The sequence below is a fragment of the Henckelia pumila genome, chromosome 2, assembly GCF_033568475.1.
Source record: "Henckelia pumila isolate YLH828 chromosome 2, ASM3356847v2, whole genome shotgun sequence".
NCBI lineage: Eukaryota > Viridiplantae > Streptophyta > Magnoliopsida > Lamiales > Gesneriaceae > Henckelia > Henckelia pumila.
Window position 1 is genome coordinate 5,215,081 of NC_133121.1, and position 19,071 is coordinate 5,234,151.

Below are 19,071 nucleotides of genomic sequence, written 5' to 3' on the forward strand. Positions count from 1 at the left end.
AAAAATTAAAATTTACAATAATAATAATCATATACAAATAGAGAAAAAGAAACAAAAAAAATCATGAAACAAGGCTACAACACATGACTAGAGTTTGTCTGTGGCCTGAACGGGGATCCGTCAGCTCATATTTTTTTGCACTTGAGATGATGTTCACATATCAGATGCAAGTACCCATGTGCTAACATAGACTTTCCTCGTGACTCCACTTGGATCTAAGCAACTTCAACAACATCCTGGCCTTGCTCTTAGCCCTCCCACTGCACTGGCTCTGCAGAAGCAGCAGCAGCTGCGTCAATACCCCGCTCACCATGGCCTTCTCCCTACCCATTCTCGACTCGCAGCATATCATCAGCAGCGAATTCACCGAGCTTTCGCTGCCTTCGTGGTTCGACACTCTGAACACCATCTTCACCAGCGACTCCACCCCGGCCGGGTGGCTTATCAAGGCCCCTTTGGCGGCGTCCACTGATGACACAAGTCTTTCGATCGTCCGCATCGTGATCGATGCCAACTTCCTCTCGTGTTTTTCGAGGTTCGACACGTAGGATATTAGCGCTTGGACCGCGCCTTCTTGTACTAGCCTGTCGCGGTTTGGTTCGTGGTTGGATAGCGCTGACATTGCCCTGATCGCGGATTCTACTTCCTCGTCGGATTTGTAGTGGATGATCAGATGGATAATTCCTTTCGGGATCTCGCTCGATTTACCCATCTTTTCGCAGAGGTCTCGAGTCTCTGGCGTGGATGAAATGGTTTCCACTATCAGGCATAAGCTTTTCTTGATGCAAGAGCTCCCTTGCTGGAATAAATGAACGAACCCTTCGAATTTGGAGTCCTTTTTCAGCATGTTGAGACCTTCCACTTCGCTAAAAGGCATCAGTTTCAGTGCACAAATCAGTGATTTTTCGACAAGAACCAAACTTTCTTGAATATGCAAGCTCTCTGCATTTCTTAGAGCAAGTTCGAGCAACGATCCGAAGAAGTCTAATCTGATCAGGCAAGAGTTAATGCTGAAGGGCTCTTCTTGAAACAAAGACTCGATCTTTTCCAGCACTTGTAGCCTCTTCTCCAATGTGGATTGGTCCGACTCGAGAACTCGCTTCATCGAATCGAACGAAGGGTCGGAGTGATCGGTAAGCTCCAAGTCGCAGTATTCTTGCTGGACTCGGGCGCTGGATTGGACCCACTGGTTGATCAAATGGCAGAGAGTGCGATTAGGCACGATTGAGAGGTCGTTTAGCCTTTGCATTGTGACGGGGCACGTCGAGTTCCCCGCGGCTAGCCACTTTTCGATATGATACCTGTCGTATGTTAGTCCGGTGCAGAGCGTTACAGGGTCTGCGAACAAGTCTAGACTTATGGGACATGTGAACAAAGGAGGAACAGTGATTTCCGCACCACCCTTCATCCCAAAGAAAAGATGAAGATTAAGTGGATAAAAAGATTAGCGGAAGATGCATCAAGATTCAACAGAAATAGAATTGAGGGAAATTTTGTGACAGAACATAACAAGAAGATATTGGCAAAGGGATAAAATGTTGATGTATGGTTTTGCTTAGTGGATGAAAGGTGGGGTTGTTTTAATAGCAACTTTTGTTCGTAAATCTGCAGTTTTAAACTGACACGAACACATGCAAGGGCTTGACCCTTTTTCTATAAATATTTTTTAAAACATTTTTTCTTTAAAAAATATTTCCCAATTTCTATTACTCTTACCCAAAATTTAGGGGGAAAAAGAGAAAAAACACTCTACGAGATGGCAAAAAGATCGGATTTCGGATCTTATTTATAGTTTTTTAGAAAATGGAATTTTTTGTTTTGGTCCCGAAACCTATATATGGGTGCGCCCCTTAGAAGATAGGAGGGGATTTTGGTGAAAAGATCTTAGTGGAGGGATGAGTGGAAATTTGTTAGCAGAAAAAACCAAAAGACGCAAAAATACAAATACAAGATGCAAAACAAAAATGAGCATAAAGTTGGGGAGTTGTTTTTAGGCCTATCCCAATGGATTAGAATTAATAATAGTGCATAATTAAAAAAGAAAGATGGGGCCTACTATTTGTTGGCCTACATTTGCCAGTCAAACTGACTTACCTAAGAGACACTAATTGTTTTAATTTTGAAGTTTGAATGCACCAAACTCTATAGTTGAATTGTTGAATTTGAATCACAAGGACAAGAATCAATGTTTTGGGGGTGCCCCACTATACACCATGTGCAAAAGGGAATAATTTTATTTATTTGTATTTGTATTTTTATTTCTAAGGATTGTGAGCCAAAACCAAATAAACATGGTTGTGTGAATTCGTTTTTTCAATTTTTTTTAGCTTTTGAAATTTTCGAAAATTTTAATGTATTTTTTTCAAGGAGAAATTTGTTTTTTTTTAAAAAAAATTAACTATCTCAGTTTTGGCGATTCGTTCGGCCTAGATTTATTTTATTTTATTTCAATAATAATATTAATCCACGATTGAGATGTTAGACTTGCTCTCTTAATTAGTTTGGGGTCTTCTCGCGCTGTCACGCATTGGAGGTGTTTTAAGCCATTTAAGTTTCGCAGATTCGAGATGTTATGAAATTTTGGAATTGGAACTATTTTTGTTTATTTCTTGGAAAAGGGAATTATTCTATGAAGAGGATGTTGGTGTGTTAGTTGTATCTCATATGGATAGGATAAATTTTTTTGATAATTGTATATGTAGGACAATTCTATCATTTTGAGCTAGTTTTTTTGGTTGAATTAGATCTAACTCCAAATCTTAACATGATATCAAAGTTGGGTTTCCCATAATTGGGTCACCTGTTAATATCTCTACGCTCCAGATTTTCATTCCTAAGAGTGTGTTAATTGTCCCACGTCGGTTGAGTAAAGTTCCCGAAAGTTCTATATATATATAGAACTGGGCAATCCCTCTTAAAGAATTTTTTCGTTGAGTTAAGTCCAAGTCCACATTATTAAGACAGGAGTAAAAACATTTATAGGTATTATTTTTGTACTCCATCATTCAACATATAACATATACTAGTTTGTTTTTTCACGTTGATTAAGAAAATCATTCAAAGATCAAAGTTTACATATACACTTCTTATTTTAATTTTATCACTATTTATTATATAAAGAAATAGTCGCATGTTGTCCAAAACTCAGTGAGATAGCACAAGAGTGAAATCAAGAAAAAAAAGACTAAAGGTAAAAACTTGACTATATATTTGAGAAAATGAAAAGAACTAAATGAAGTTTATCTAATTGGGTATAACATTTAGGAGTATTAGTCAAATGCATACGTTTATTCGATCCAGTACTCAACTTTGGAATTGAATATTTGCATGTAACATCGATTGACATGTTAACTGCTACCTCCCATGTAATCATGAATAATTAATACAATAATGTTAAATGACAGTCAATAATATTTACAATAATTATGTCATAAAATTTTTTGAATATGTCAATGAGATTTTATGTTCATTGTATTGTGAGATTTGAATTTGATACATAAAATTTTTATGTTGCAAGAATGACCGTATAATATTTATTGTATATGTAACATTACTATAATTAATATTACTTAAAAAGTTTAATCTTTAATTTGGTTCAAAGTTTAACCACTAAAATCAATTGCATACGGGAACAAACATATAAAATCTTTTAAAATAGAAAAAATAAATAAATTTAATTTCATGAAAATTTGGATTAAATGGAAACTCACTCGCCCATACGCACACATATATTAAATTAAATCGAACAAATGAATTACAATCGAATAAGAATGTAACCAGTCATACCATTCGTTATTCTTATCAACTAATCTATCATCGTCACTATCCACGCAATTTTTAAATTACTACACACGAGAAATTTTCGCAAAACTTGAATTTTTTTTATTAGATATATATCAATGGCTCAAAGATTTATAAAAAATAAAAATAAATCTAAATTGATGATAATAAATTACTCAAATATTGATAACAATTAGTGGAATATAAACATTTTTTACGCACCTAAAAGTAAATGAAAATTTACTCAATAAAACATTAATTTCTGAATAGGCAAACTAATTTTCAAATAAAAACATTTCACATTTTAAACTTCATATAAATAAATAAACACAAGTATATAATTAAAAAAATCAACTAAATTATTATTTTTTAATTATTATTTAAAGGAAAATTTATGCAAAGTACAATAATCATGGAATGAAGGTAAGGACAACATAGAACTCCTTTTCATATTGGCCTTATTCGTACATGTCATGAGTAATATGAAACATTATCAAAACACCAAGAAAGCAACCCATATCCAAATGTTAACTAATCGATGTATAAATTGTGGCCTTGTGGAAAAACACGATCCAAATTCCAAGCTACGACACGAAAAAATAAAAATAAAAAAGCTAACGTGAATAGATTTGTGTGAAACTTTTTATTCACAAAATGATATAAAAAAAGGGAATAACTTGTCATTGTGGAGCGAGTTGATATATTTTAAGAGACAATTTGAAAACAGAAACATTTTACTTTAAAAAGTATTTTTTAAGTCAGCTTTTATAAGTATTTTTTTTCCCAAGCAAAAGCTTTAATATTTGTATTTGAATACTTTCTCATTTTGAGTGTTAATGTGATATTGTGCAGGTGTGGTGAATGTTATATCGGTGTTAAGTTCTACATCGGTTTAACATCAGCCTCCCATCGAGAAAGACAAAATAACCCAAAAAAAAGAGTAGGTTAAGTCATAAATTAGACAATATAGATTATTAAAATCGTAAAAGGACAAATAAACTCACCAAAATTGCAATTTTCACTAATTTTAAAATTTTAATTTTTAAAAATAAATTATTATTTTTAGATTAAAATAAATTCTTAATAAGAAGCGATTGCATATTTGCATCCGTGGTGATCCAACTCAATCATCATGGGAGAAAAAAAAACTTAATCACAACCCAATTAGTTAATGGGCTCATTTTATAGCCCAATCAATTAACGGGCTCCTTTTATTTTCTGAATAACTCTAACGGGTCGAGTCCGACCCGATTTTCTATATGTCCTATTGATTTGAAATTTTCGAAAATTCAGCTTGAAAAAGTACAGGAAGGAGAAAACACGAGTGGCCGAATCTCTGCTTTCAAGGTATCGGATTCAAGGAGGTACTGATTCCTTTCAATGTCATATAATTTTTGTTAATTATGTTATACATTGTTGATTTTATTTTTTCTGAAGAACGAGAGGAAAAAATTCAGTCCTCTTGATGGTAAGTTAAGTGCTTGTTGAAATGTCTGTGGGGGAGAATTGGATGACTTATGATTGTGGATTTGTTGTTAATTAGTCCACTATAGCTATAAATGCATTGTGCTGTGTCAGTTGCTCTTTTATCATTTTTCCTTTTCAAGTTTTTGCAAAAGAAGCGTGAAGAGCAGTATGCTCTTTTACTGAAGTTGTTCGAGTAGGATGATGAACTCGAGCTTGAGTTTGGTCTAGGGATTGAGCTCGTTTTGTTTTTGTATGTTAGTGTTTATTGAGGTGAGCTCCTTTTGCTATTCTGCTGGTTTTTATTGTTGTTTCACTATTGCGTTGATGTGTTTTCCATTGTAGTTAGAAATTCGAATTCGTTGTGTACTACCCTCATCAAGGATTCCATCGATAAGCCAGTTAGTCTTTTTATTACTTGACTGAACGCTCATTTTAGTTATATATTATAGTGTATATATGATAGCAGAGTACCAAGTGAAATACCCATTTTAAAGCATTCTCCTTTTTCTTCCTTAGTTCACATTTATGTTTTGAATACTGTTTTAGTACATATAAAACCTCTAACCTGGAATAGAAATGACCCATATATGGTATCGGTACTTGGTGATCAATCAGTGCCTTGCAAGAGGATGAACAAGTTTTTTTTATATATATAGTTTCGGTATCGACGGTATTTTACCGGTACCGGTTTCATGTTTTCTGATACCAAAATTTTCGGTATGGTATACGGTTTTATTTGGAAAACTCGGTATACCATACCGAACCAGCCCTAAATGTCGTGGTTATGTGCTTTGAAAAACTTGTTTATTCGTGACTCTATTTGAATTTTATGTGCATCTGTTGGCTGTATAAAGTCTTGACGGCCCTTTTGCTTTACAGCAATGGACGAAGAGACGCCCAATTCACTACGACGCATGTCCATGCGAACTCGAAAGGTTGCCCCTAAAATGTCTGCAGCCCTTACCAGCGCTGATAATCGGAACCAGGTCCGTCTTAATGGTATTCCTGTTGTTATCCATTCATATTAACTTTTTTTCTTGTTAAACATTGTGGAGCTTGGCTTTGTATAGCCACTGTTGATTCCATAAGTGATTTGCGTAGGCCATGCTTGCTCGTCTGGAAGCCTTGGAAAATGATAATGCTGGATTGGAGACTGCACAAGTTGATGACGATGATGACGCCTCTCTCGACGATGATGATCAAGGTTACTTTGTGATTATTTTTATGGTATCACAATTAAAACTGGCAGCTATCACAAACAGAATCATTTATTGATACATGCTATTGGATGGAGTTGGACCAAGTTGCTCCAGAAAAAGGGAAAAAATAAGTTTACACTTGGCTTTCTTCATCAGTTTTCTTGACTTTCTTCTCATAGCATGATAATAGTATTAAGCCGTTTATCCTTCATAACGTTCTCTTGCAAATCATATGTTTATCTGTTCAGATTGTCCTTTTTTTTTTTTTTGGGTTGGGGGTGGGGGTGGGGCTTTCTCTATACATCTACTTATTGTTTTAACAGATCGTTTCGCGTGTTCTAATGTGTAGCATATCAGAAGAAGCAAACAAAAAGCACGAAACGCAAAACTCGTCAAGCGAAAGCGCTTGAAAATGCTAAGAAGGCCCCAAGAACATTCCTTGAGCTCTTGCATGAGGTAAATGCTTAAGACTTAGGAGGTTGTTCTCTCTTTCCGCCTCCGAGTCCTGTTAAATGTTTTTTGCTGCACTTATCTTTCCTGACAACAAAACTCCTAAACTTTAGGCCAATCTGGAATCATTGCCTGCACATATACCCACCTACTTGAGAGCGGCCGTCGGACCTCCAAGTAGTACTGCCCGTCGCCATTTTTGCACAGTTTGTGGATTTACTTCTAACTATACGTGCATGCAGTGTGGAATGCGGTTTTGTTCAATTCGGTGCCAGAATATACACAATGATACCCGCTGCTTGAAATTTGTTGCTTGAACGATGAGGCCTAAACCAAGCTGAGTGCTGCTACTGCTACATGGTGCTATATTTCAGGCGCTACTTCATGCCATTGAGAGAGTTGCTTTTCTTGGTTCATTCCAATGCTGAGATAGGGTCCCTTTGTATTTTCATTTATCATAGGCGTGCCATTGTATTGCTCTAGCTTGGAATCACCCACCTGGTCTCTCTTTTGTCCAGTGTTCATCTTCTTTTTTTTTTGTGGTAAACTCCGAAACTTGTGTAGTTTTTGGTTATTTGCAGTTGTACCTTCCTCGAGAAGGTTTATTTTTTTATTTTTTATTTTTTTTGGGTGTAAATTGGTTGGTTGAGATTGGATCCAACGAAATTGCTCGAAAATTTGCGCTTCGATTTAAATAAGAGAATAATGGTTAATTTAAATTAGATTATGAGCACCCTTGTGTTTGCATCAAACTGGGCCTTATTTTCGAAAAAAATAAATCAATAGATTGAATTTCATTTCCGTATAGAAAATAAATTAGTAGCACTTGGTTCATGATTGGATGATGGATGAATAACGTAAGGATAATAAATTATTATATTTTGATTAGATAATGATGTATGACACTAATCTTTGCAAGAACTTAAGACAAACATTGGACAAAACAAAAATAAATAATCAATCAATGTGTTATTTTTCACACTAAGCGACATAGAACCTTTACTATTTTCGAATTTGACTTTAAAAACCAACCATCATTATTTATTAAATTTTAAATAAATATTCACTCTTGTCATATTTTTATATGATATAAATTTAATATTTTCATTTGTTAATTAAGTTAAACTCTTAATTATTTAATTTTCTATTTTAATAAAAACATTTGTCAATCTTCATTCATAAGATAGTAAATCATTATATATTCTTATTTCATAAAAGCATGTTACTTCCATCTTAATTATACATGCTACGTTTTTATATTTCTCTCGGATATATAAATTTGTATTACATTTAACTATATTTCTTATACATTGTAACTTATAAACGTTTTTGAACAAACGTTTTATGAACTTCATCTAAAAAATATGTAATTATTTTTTTAATAAATTAAATAAAAATAATAAATTTTTTTCCAATAATTTATCTTAATCGACTTTTTTTTTAAATAAAAAAAAACAGATTTATATAATCGGATCGCACGAATGAACCGAATCACCAAGATGGCTCCAACCAAAACGTGCCTAGAAATTTGTGATACTCCAACCGACGGTTCTCTTCCCCGCTGTGGAAGGGAGAATGAATTCAATTGCTCGCACCCCATTAAAGCTACGAATCTTCAGTACAAACCCCTATCTACCACACAGCGTATCGAAGCCTTCATTTTTCTTTTCTCTTCCCTCTTCTACCTGTCACTGCAATTCTACAACTCCACAGCTGCTGCCCGTGAGGAGAAAATTTGTTGCTTCAATGTCTTATGGTAAGCAACTCGATGCTGCCAAGAAAGCTGCGTCTCTTGCTGCGCGTCTATGTCAGGTTCTCTTTTGTGCCTTTTAGCCCGTTTTCTCGAATTTGATTATGGGTAGACAAATTTCGTGTCATTTTAGGATTACCCAGATGGAAAAGTTTGTTTCTTTGGGTGAATTTCTGTTTGCCCAGTTGAAATTTTGACATACTGCAAAATGTTGTTGATTCGCTGGGGGTGGGGGAGTGAGGATTATCTTTTTTGTTTTTGTGGGTAAGGTGATGTTTGGCTTACTATTTTTATGTATTAGTGTCTACTCTGTACCGTTTACTTGATTCATTCGATGATTATATCTTCGATTCAGAGGAAATGCCAGCATTTGAGTGTGCTTGCTAATTTATGTGCCATGAAATGTGACTAACATATGTTGTGCTGCTCCGCTTCACAGAAGGTGCAAAGGGCATTGCTGCAGTCTGATGTCCAGTCAAAATCTGATAAAAGTCCTGTAACCGTCGCGGATTATGGTATTTTATCTCAATGCATAATAGTTCATCTGGGATGTTAATTGTTTATCTAACAGGCATCGAGTGTAGTTTTGAAATGGTTTGACTCAATAATTGTGTCTTTTGTAAATGGTATCATATCAAATCAACTTAAATCAATATTTTAACTTATTCTTATATATATATGCCATAACTACATCTAAAATATTTTGGAGTTGACGAGTTGTGCGCCACATCAATTTAATTTCTAATATGGAGGAGGATGCTATCAGTCCCAAATGCGATAATCAGACAGAGACAGAGATGGTAATATGAAAATAAAAAGGAAAGATGAATGCCATTATCTTATGTGGTAAACCCCTAAACGCATTAGGCTAAACACCACAAACAAGATGGAAAAGGTTTTGCTGTGGTGTTTTGTGGGTTACGATCCCTTTCTATGATATAAAAATTAGACAATTCAATTTCTTTTTAAGTACGAGAAGGTTTTGGGATAGAATGAAATGAGGGAAGGGAGATCTTTATTTACAAGGATCCCCATCTCATGTAAAAATGTATCACATGCTTTCTCTCTTCATTTGCAACCACCATCTTTGTCAAAAGACAAAGAAAACTGCAAATGCAAATTGACTCATATGACCACATCTATTTAATTCATTACGAAAGCGTCCATATCTTCTTTGTTTCTCTTCTAGGACAGAACTTGAGTTGATTGTTGTACATTGAGAACCTCTGACTTGATTGGTTCCCGTTCTACCTGCTTCGGAATAAATTTCACGTTCAACCACCTGAATTATAGTAGCGACATAATTTTCCTTTTGTGTGTTTTTGTCTCTCTTCATTTTGTCTTCTGCAGAAATACGATTGACAACAAGTTTATGAGCAATGACGTGTATGCATTGCTTTGTATAAACGTGAATGGATTCACATTTGCAGATTTCCTTTTTCTTTGGTAAAAAAGAGTGGCTGCAAAACGGAAGAAGCAAATGTATGATTTGTTCTCACACAAATAAGCCCCCCTTCCCCTTCCCCTCATTTCATTTCATCCCAAAACCTTAGTATTTGATTATTGGTATATCACGGCGTGCCTTCTCATAGTGTGCTTGCAAAGACGAGAAAACTAATAAACCACCAGCTGTTAGAAAATGTTTGCTATTGACATGGGAATTCCTTAAAAATTTAAATTACTGTTAGAAGCTGGAAATTACTGTTAGAAGCTGGAGCTATCAAGATTGTATCAGCCCAGCAAAATAATCCATCATCAGATGCAGATGCAGATGCAACTTGTTGATTTTTAGCTTTTAAGTTGCCAAGCCATGATTCAAGAATCAGTATTTTCATTTTACTCGTGCTTGCATTTATTATGCAGGTTCACAAGCTATTGTTAGCTTCATGTTGGAAAAGGAGTTGCCATCGGTATCATTTTCATTAGTTGCTGAAGAGGTAAGCCTTGAATTCTTGTCTTCCTGTTGATCTCTAAAAGTGTTCTCTGTTCTGGTTTCTCTTTGATTCTTTATTCCTTTCATTTGTTTCCTTCTCCTTTGGGGATATGTTAGGAATGAATTTTTCTCCTTTCAAATTGCAAATTGCTACTTATTGTGTGCTGCTTGATTGGGAGTTGTAAGGTTTAGCATTTTTTAGGATTCAGGAGACCTCCGAAAAGAAGAAAGCAAGGAAATACTGCATCGCATAACAGAACTTGTGAATGAGACCCTTGCCACTGATGGAATGTCTGAAATATCACCTCTATCCAAGGAAGACGTACTTATTGCCATCGACAAAGGAAAATCTGAAGGGGGTCCCCATGGCCAGCATTGGGTTTTGGATCCTATTGATGGTACCAAAGGGTAAGCATATAATTCGGGAATGCCATTAGGACTCTATCCTTGAACATTTTCCTAATTTTCTATGATATGTTGATATTTTGGAGATATGGCATTTGAGAAATTCATCTCGAGTAAATTCTTGGCACAATTTGTTTAGATCACATGAGATCATCTTACATGAGACGTGAGATCACAGCAATGAACCTTTTTCCTTTATAGCCGGCAAAGTATTTTACCTTCATTTATTGGTGCTAATGTACCAGAACATGTTTAGTGTCCCACTCATAACTCATCTCATTATGAACATGGAAAGGAAGTGAATATCTGAAAGCTCTACGAATTAGAGCCGAGATTAAAGCAAAAACAAAGAGGAAAAAGAGATTGTCGGAGTTCCTGGATTTAAAATTTCGTTTTACTCTCTGAAGTAGGAGTTTCAAAAACTTGTTCTATTTATTTTTTAAAGTATTGTGAACCCTAGTTGGCAATAAGTCAGCAATTTCACCTGAAAATGCAGATTTTTAAGAGGAGATCAATATGCTATTGCATTAGCATTGCTAGATGAAGGGAAAGTTGTGCTTGGAGTATTAGCCTGCCCGAATCTTCCTTTGGGATCAGTTGCTTGCCACGACCAGCAAAACCCTGACAGTAAAGTTGGTTGCCTATTTTTTGCTCAGGTTGATGCTGGAACATATATGCAGAGCCTTGATGGATCCTCGCCAACTAAGGTCTGTAGTCTTTAAGCTTGTAGTGACCTAGTTTCATTGATGCTTCGTGATCCTCTCTAAGCTCATTGTTGCTAATATCTACAAAAGCTAAAAGATTTGAGTGTTGAAAAGGTGAAATTTTTGGATATGATTTCTTGGTTACCCTGTAAAGTTGTGGCCAAGTGTCAAACTGTTACTTTTAATTTGGAACGTGGAATATATATTTTCAGTTTGTTGACATCCTTAAAATTTATAAAAACGGGAAGTTCAATTTGGATAACGTGGACTGACATTTATATCTGATTTTCCATTTGTTCAGGTGCATGTAAGTCCCACTGATAACCCTGAAGAAGCATCATTCTTCGAATCTTTTGAGGCTGCACACTCAATGCATGACTTATCTAGCATGATAGCGAAGGTACTAATTTTGTTATTTATGTCCCTGCTTACTTGCGAACACTTGTATTATTGCTACGTGAAATCTTATGATACAGAATTTATTGGCAGAAACTTGGCGTTAAAGCGCCACCTGTGAGGATAGATAGCCAAGCTAAATATGGTGCTTTGTCTAGAGGAGATGGAGCCATTTATCTGCGATTTCCTCACAAAGGATATCGAGAAAAGATATGGGATCATGCAGCTGGATATATTGTTGTCGCAGGTCGCTCAATAATTCCTGTAACTTAATTTGTTATTTGCATGAAAGCAGCATCATATTATTGATCATGCTGTTTATTTACTGGAAACCCCTTATTTATCAAACAGTATATGCAGATCAAAGGGTTATGTTCAAACAAGTTTTGAAATAGATGAAATCAATCAAATGACTGTTGATATTGATTGTGCAGAAGCTGGAGGCGTTGCAGCAGATGCCGATGGGAAACCTTTGGACTTCTCCAGAGGAAGATATCTCGATCTGGACACAGGAATCATCGTCACAAATCAGAAGTTGATGCCGTCTCTGTTGAAGGCTGTTCAAGAATCCATCAAGGAGAAAGCATCATCCCTGTGAGTACAGTCTCTGGTGTTTCGATTTGTGCTGAGGTTTTCGTGCGATTCAACCGCACGGTACTCTTTGTGGGAGAAGAAAATCAAGAATCACCTTTCTTGAAAGCCTTTTATTTTTTGCTCAATAAAATTTTAAGCCATTGTAATAAGCTTATTCCGATAATTTGCAATTGTGGCGGTTCCTATCAATAACGGTGATTAAAATTCGATACCAGTCTAGTCTAAATCTTTATCTTTAAAAAATAAATTAATGCAATTTTAGAGATTATATCATAGAGTTGCTTCTGGACTTTCATACGCTCATTAATTTATCAGTTGCATTTCAAGGCAATTTTAAGTCTTCTTGCAAGCTTTTGCTCATTATTAGAGTTTGATAATCAGAATTGAACTAAACAAATAGAGCTCGAGTAACACTCCATATTGTCGTATTACGTTTCATTTGACATCAAAATAATTTTTCACAAAATTTTCATGAAATTGTTTCACGAATCAATTTTACGAATTATATATTTTATTTGATCAACCCACGCAAAACTAGTATTTTTTTTTGTCAAGAGGATTATTATTTATCGTAAATACAAGTCAGGTCGATCTATTTCACGATATAAATCCATGAGATCATATCGCGAAAAACACGTTCATGATCTTTAAGCAATGCATAAAAAAATATATCATATTGATCAAATCACTCGATGTAACATAGAATTCACATTCGATGGTACGTTATCGTACTACATAAAATCGAAAGAAATAGAGTGTATGAAAAAAAAAACTAGTAAAAATGACGAATTTATGGTGTTGCAATTTGCATGGTATCTACACGTGAACTAATATTAGTTAAGGGTAAGAAATGGATTTTTATGGGACAACATGAATTGCTTAAGGGTGCATATGGTTAGTATTTGGTTAGTTTATCTTATTCACGTGTCATTCTTGTTGCCTAACTTTAATGATTGTTTTATCATATAACAATTATTTCTTTATATAAAGGGGGAAATTAAATTTGACCATTGTTAAAAGACAAATTACCAATTTTAGTTATGTATGTACTAGTGTGATACTTTTAGTTTTGTATTTTTGTATTTAATCGATTAAAGTTTTACAAATTATATTTCAATCTTCACTTTTAGTCATTTTATTTAAATCATGTACAGGTTAAAGTTTTAAAACCACGTGATTAAAAAAATCTTTCGTAACATGCACACATGTTTAACAACTTAATAACAGAAAATAAACAGTGAAATTAGTCGATTATATATGATTCAAACGAAAATGACTAAAATTGATCGTTAAAGCATAGTTACATGAGTATAATTGATTCAACAAAATACAATACTAACATTTTTGCACCTCGATGCAAACATGTCTCAAATTGATATATATACATATATATATTACGCTTATTAAATTAGAAAATAAAATAAGTTAATATTAAAAAAAAAATTCATCAAACACTTAAAATTTGAAAATTATTCTCTGCCACAGAAATAGCGTTGTGCTGGTGCAAAATGAGATAGTGGTTCACGGGAGAAGAGTCACGGGTGGCACAAAATTGTAATTTTCAAAAAGTAAAAAAAAATGATAAAATAAAAATATTGTGTGGCTATAATTTTAAAATAAAAATAATTATATGGAAATGACTGATATTTTATAGTTTTAAAATATCATCCGTACAACGACATGTAGTATAAAAAAATCTTCCTCTTTAACTCTCCACCACATAAATGATTCATTTGAGGTCACCATCGGGACCCAAGCCGATCGCTCGTTGATATGTACATATCAACCTCTGATTTGGCAACGTAAATGTTTTTTTTTTTTTTTTTGACGATTTTGGCAACGTAAATGTTAAGTGTTGGGGTTAATTGTATCAACAATCTTTGTTAAAAGTTTAAAAGACACGAAATTATCTAAAAAGATATTAATAGGTTAATTAAATCTTTTATTTTTTAAAAAATCAAACATATTTCATCTCTATTAATAGGGTTTTTATGACTTATTTTTTAAAAACAAGGAGTCGAAAATGCTATCAGTTTTACATATAGTGTATTTTGCTTCTTACATAAATAAAGTGTTGTGATTGACCCATATTATTACATAAAATGTTTACATATTCAAAAGTTTTTTTTAGGCCGTTTTACTTGGAGATTAAAAAAATTACGTTATGATTAAAATATTTTAGTTTTATATGAAATGATAATTGATAAATAGTTACATGTTTAATCTGATTGGTTAAATTTGGTATAACATGGTGAATTATAATTTTACTCTTTTAATAAATTAAAAGAAGTATTTTTGTAAGCTCAAAAGGAAAAAAAAAACTATGGATTGAAAAAACCAAATAAAGAAAGGATAATTCTTTAGAGCTGCTCCTCTAGGCTAGTAGGCTTTGACATATAATATATGAGTTATCTTGTGAGACAATATTGCCGCTATTTCTATGATACAGGTCAATCATATTTATATTTATAATAAAAAAATAAATTTTTAATATAAAAAATAATATTTTTTCATGAACCAAATAATAATTCGTTTCACCAAATTGATATCTATAAGAATGTTTCACTAAAGTTTTTATGATGATATATTTATATGTGTGTGTGTGTGATTAATTAATAATAGTTTGAAGTGAGTGATGGTAGGGTAGAAGTAAAGAATGGTATGGGTGTGGTGGAAAAGAATGTAGTCCGTGAAAATAGTTTGTCATTTAGGGGCAGTCTAGTATATATATGTGGCAAAAAACTAGACCACCTTTTTTTCACAAATATCTACGTAGCATGTGAACTCTACACTCTCCATCGCCACATATTGTCTTGCCCTCACCAAATAGAATCGATAAAATAATTTGTGATTTTCTCATATATCAACGTTGTTTAACCAAAATGAATCTATCTCAAAAAGATGTTAAAATCAATACATTTTTTTGGTCATATCATAACATGAAACATAAGACCGACCGACCGATAGATCGACCTAAGTCGAGGCATTAAATTTTTTAGCATAAATTTGAATTAAACCCATGTATTTAACGACGGTTAACTGTTAATGTATTAAGATATAATTTTGTTTATTGTTGTATGATTTAAAATGAAGTTGAACTTACACGAATATATAAACTACATTTTCTATGGTTCACATTTTGAATATATGAAATCATCAAATATTAGTTCACGTTACAACCTGGTTTTTGGAGGCATCCGGGGATCTCAGAACAAAATGTTAAATGAATCTGCCCATTTCGTTTGTCACATCACATCATAATATCGTTGGCAAATAAACCCCAAACCTCTAAACTACTCTCAACTTGAGGAATTCTTAATATATTCGATAGCAACCATAAATTTTGATGAGCATAATGTTAATAAATGCATTTTGGATTTTATATCTTATTGTTTGACAAGTGTCACCCTTTAATCCCTCCTACTCGTTTACCGTTATATAAACCAAATTATTTTAACAAATATAATATAAGTCGTGACAATAATTCAACTTAATCCTAGGATAATTTTAGGAGAAATTAATATATTTTTGGTCTTGTAATAATGCATACATTTTTATTTGAGAATTCTTAATAATGAATTTATTATATTTAGCCATGTAACTTGTATGGTTTTCTTATTATTTTCATTTTTAAGCTTGTTATAATCAATTTTTATTTTTAATTTTTTTTTACTTGTATGTTTTTTTTTTGTTATTATTTAATCGGTATACACGATAAACGTCGATAAAAAATATAAGCTATAGGACAATCAAAACAAAACCAAAAGTAAAAAAAAAATACGAATTATCAGACCAAAAATATAAACCGACCATCGTAACATCAATATTTAACACAACAACTTCTTTCGATAATCGCAATACCCTTTGTAACTCATGATGATACGAGATTATTACAACTTATCTAAACCAAATTAGTATAAATTCGACAACTTAAAAACGTCTTTTGAACATTTAAACACTTCATCATGTATTAATTAAACACCATTCACAAAACCAAAAAAAAAAAAAAAAGAAAAAAAAAAGACAAATCAAATCATCAAAGATTTTAGAGAGGAGAAAAGGATGTTCAGAAGAAAAAACCTCTGATCCCATTCCCCGAGCATTTACACCTCAAAATAAAGTAAGAAACAAACCTATAAACCAAAATAAAACCAACCATAATCACATAATTCCTCCATCTACTAATTTGCTCATTCCCATATCCTTCTTCCTTAAGAACATCTTCCCCTGTGATCATACACGCCCCGAACATCGAATCCAAGCACTTTTTCGACTCCGAAAACTCGTTGATCAAGAACCCTTCGAACGGATACTTGAACAATGACACATAATGCATGAAAATCCAGTAATCTGGTATCCCTTCCTTGGATATGAAGTATCCCGAAAACAAGAAGAACGATCCCATCACCGCTTGGATCACCGAGTTTCCGATTATGAAATTCGGCACCATTGCACTGAAACACACCACCACAGAGTTGGCTGTGTAGAGAATTAACCAAATCAGCACCAAGAAATGCAAGAAAGCCATGAAACTGTGGTTTAATCCCACCAGCCAGTATACTGGTATAGCGAATAAGATTGCTAAAATCAGCAGAAAAGGCAAGTAAACGAGGCCGTTTGCTATCGCATACGATGAAACTCTGTAGCTCCCACTCGAGGTTTCTTTGGTTAGAATCTCCTTTTCTTGCAAGAAAATTGGCAAGGCTTCTGTTGTGCTGGACAGCAAGAATGTCAAGATGAAGGCGAAAAGCCCGATTCTTTCTTCTGCTCCGAATAAATCGTCTTTTACGTCGTAAAATATCGATCCTAGAACAATCCCAGACACCAGCATTTGGATGGTTCTGCAGGCGAAAAGCTCCTTTGTTCTGTAAATGTTCTTCCAGAACCTGTGAGTTAGGATCAAGGTTTCCTGCGTTCTTGAATTGGCGAAACCACCGTGATAAAAGTCGAATCCGATTGCTTCGATGGATTCCTCATCTATCACCCTGGATTGTTGAAAGAGCTGCTGTAGACTAGTGGAACGCCCTGTTTTCTTCCTCCCTGCTTCTTCAGCCACTCCCCTGTTTTGGTACTGGTGCTGGATGGGTGATGTTGGCTCGGCCTGATTCTGCTTCATTGTTTCGATGGATTCGATGGCGAATTCGATCACATTGACATGGAGTGGGATTTCTAGTCCCATCAGGCTCAGATTCAGTGACAAAAGATCCAATGATCCATGATGCAATACCGATCCATTAGCCATCAACAGGATGGAATTGAACAGCTTCACTATCCTGAATCCAGGCTGGTGAATGCTCAGGATTATAGTCCTCCCACGAGTTTCCGCCATGGATTTCAACATGTCCATTATCTGAAATGCCGAAATGCTGTCGAGCCCTGATGTTGGTTCGTCTAGAATCAGCACTTTTGGATCATGTATCACTTCGACTCCGATCGAGACTCGCCTTTTTTCTCCTCCGGATATGCCTCGGACCCTGTCGTCCCCCACTCGGGCCCCGGAGACATGATCCAGGCCGAGTTCTTGCATAAGGGACTTGACCCTCGAGTCCAGTTCGTGATCGGGGAGACTTAGCCGGAATTTCGCGCTGAAACGGAGAGTTTCTTCGACGGTCAGGAGTGGGAACAATGTGTCCTTTTGTGTCACGTAGCCCGAAACTTTCATGAACCGGGACTTTTCGAGTGGCTGCCGATTGATGTATATCGAAGCACATTGTGGCGTGATCTTCCCCGCGAGGATTTCGAGTAACGACGATTTCCCGGCTCCGCTTGGTCCGACGATGGCGAGGATTTCCCAAGGCTTTGCTCTCAAGTTGACATCTTTGAGGACTCGTTTGATTTGTGGGCTGATTGGTTTTTGTTGTACGATGTTGTTTTTTTGATGTGATTCTTGATATTCTTGGACATGATTTTGGGGGTGTTTGGTTTGTTTCTTGTGTGTGGAGATTGTGTAGTTTATGCCAATAGCTTCAATCTCACAACCTTGTTTCTTCATTGAAGAAACTCGATTTTTTTTTCCCTCTCCCTATATTTTTTTGGCGACTTGTTGGTATTTGCTAGCGATGGATAAAGTTTATATGCTTTCAACTTTGACCAAAGGTTTTGAGATTTTTTTAAAATTTGATAGAGGAATATGTTTTTGTGGGGGTTGTATATATTCGAAAGATATATATGTACGTTCACGCTAGCTATCATATGGTTACTAGTGTATCTCATATGTGTTCATATGTATGGTAGATACACGATTCCCTTATTTGAAATGAAATTGAAATATCATTAATTTTGTTTCGTAGCGTTGCAATTCAAGAAATCTAGAAATTACGTTGGTCTATGGCCCGATATTACAACTATTACACTTCGATTTTTGTTTGATTAATATATTGTTCACGTGCATGC

General features: G+C 34.6%; 4 protein-coding genes across 5 annotated transcripts; 2 read left to right on the forward strand and 2 right to left on the reverse strand.

The window, feature by feature from the left end:
- Nucleotides 1-1,896, reverse strand: LOC140884410 (U-box domain-containing protein 25-like). The gene has a single exon (XM_073291161.1). The coding sequence runs from the start codon at nt 1,406-1,408 to the stop codon at nt 182-184; it is 1,227 nt and encodes a 408-aa protein (XP_073147262.1). The 5' UTR covers nt 1,409-1,896; the 3' UTR covers nt 1-181.
- Nucleotides 1,897-5,061: 3,165 nt separating this feature from the next.
- On the forward strand, nt 5,062-7,586 carry LOC140884677 (SWR1 complex subunit 6). Of its 2 annotated transcripts, none has more exons than XM_073291508.1 (5): nt 5,062-5,144; nt 6,127-6,233; nt 6,349-6,451; nt 6,796-6,902; nt 7,010-7,586. In XM_073291508.1, the coding sequence occupies exons 2-5, from the start codon at nt 6,129-6,131 to the stop codon at nt 7,211-7,213; spliced, it is 519 nt and encodes a 172-aa protein (XP_073147609.1). In that variant the 5' UTR covers nt 5,062-5,144; nt 6,127-6,128; the 3' UTR covers nt 7,214-7,586. The 2 variants fall into 2 exon arrangements, with proteins under 2 accessions (XP_073147609.1, XP_073147610.1); XM_073291509.1 differs by having other exon boundaries at nt 5,098-5,127.
- Nucleotides 7,587-8,411: 825 nt separating this feature from the next.
- LOC140882162 (3'(2'),5'-bisphosphate nucleotidase 1) lies at nt 8,412-12,892 on the forward strand. The gene is made up of 8 exons (XM_073287968.1): nt 8,412-8,708; nt 9,086-9,161; nt 10,510-10,583; nt 10,782-10,987; nt 11,481-11,691; nt 11,990-12,088; nt 12,178-12,331; nt 12,519-12,892. Exons 1-8 carry the CDS (start codon nt 8,472-8,474, stop codon nt 12,680-12,682), a joined length of 1,221 nt encoding a protein of 406 aa, XP_073144069.1. The 5' UTR covers nt 8,412-8,471; the 3' UTR covers nt 12,683-12,892.
- A 3,760-nt stretch (nt 12,893-16,652) lies between these two features.
- On the reverse strand, nt 16,653-18,768 carry LOC140884372 (ABC transporter G family member 5). Its single transcript, XM_073291112.1, has one exon. The coding sequence runs from the start codon at nt 18,668-18,670 to the stop codon at nt 16,745-16,747; it is 1,926 nt and encodes a 641-aa protein (XP_073147213.1). The 5' UTR covers nt 18,671-18,768; the 3' UTR covers nt 16,653-16,744.
- Between the last annotated feature and the right edge of the window lie 303 nt (nt 18,769-19,071).

Bases quoted from the DNA above. Each gene is read 5' to 3' on its own strand.
- LOC140884677 (XM_073291508.1), top strand. From the start codon at position 6,129: ATGGACGAAGAGACGCCCAATTCACTACGACGCATGTCCATGCGAACT. The intron at 6,234-6,348 runs GTCCGTCTTAAT...TGATTTGCGTAG, and splicing joins GCGCTGATAATCGGAACCAG to GCCATGCTTGCTCGTCTGGA. The intron at 6,452-6,795 runs GTTACTTTGTGA...TCTAATGTGTAG, and splicing joins TCTCGACGATGATGATCAAG to CATATCAGAAGAAGCAAACA.
- LOC140882162 (XM_073287968.1), top strand. From the start codon at position 8,472: ATGAATTCAATTGCTCGCACCCCATTAAAGCTACGAATCTTCAGTACA. The intron at 10,584-10,781 runs GTAAGCCTTGAA...AGCATTTTTTAG, and splicing joins TTTCATTAGTTGCTGAAGAG to GATTCAGGAGACCTCCGAAA. The intron at 10,988-11,480 runs GTAAGCATATAA...CTGAAAATGCAG, and splicing joins CCTATTGATGGTACCAAAGG to ATTTTTAAGAGGAGATCAAT.
- LOC140884372 (XM_073291112.1), bottom strand. From the start codon at position 18,670: ATGAAGAAACAAGGTTGTGAGATTGAAGCTATTGGCATAAACTACACA.
- LOC140884410 (XM_073291161.1), bottom strand. From the start codon at position 1,408: ATGAAGGGTGGTGCGGAAATCACTGTTCCTCCTTTGTTCACATGTCCC.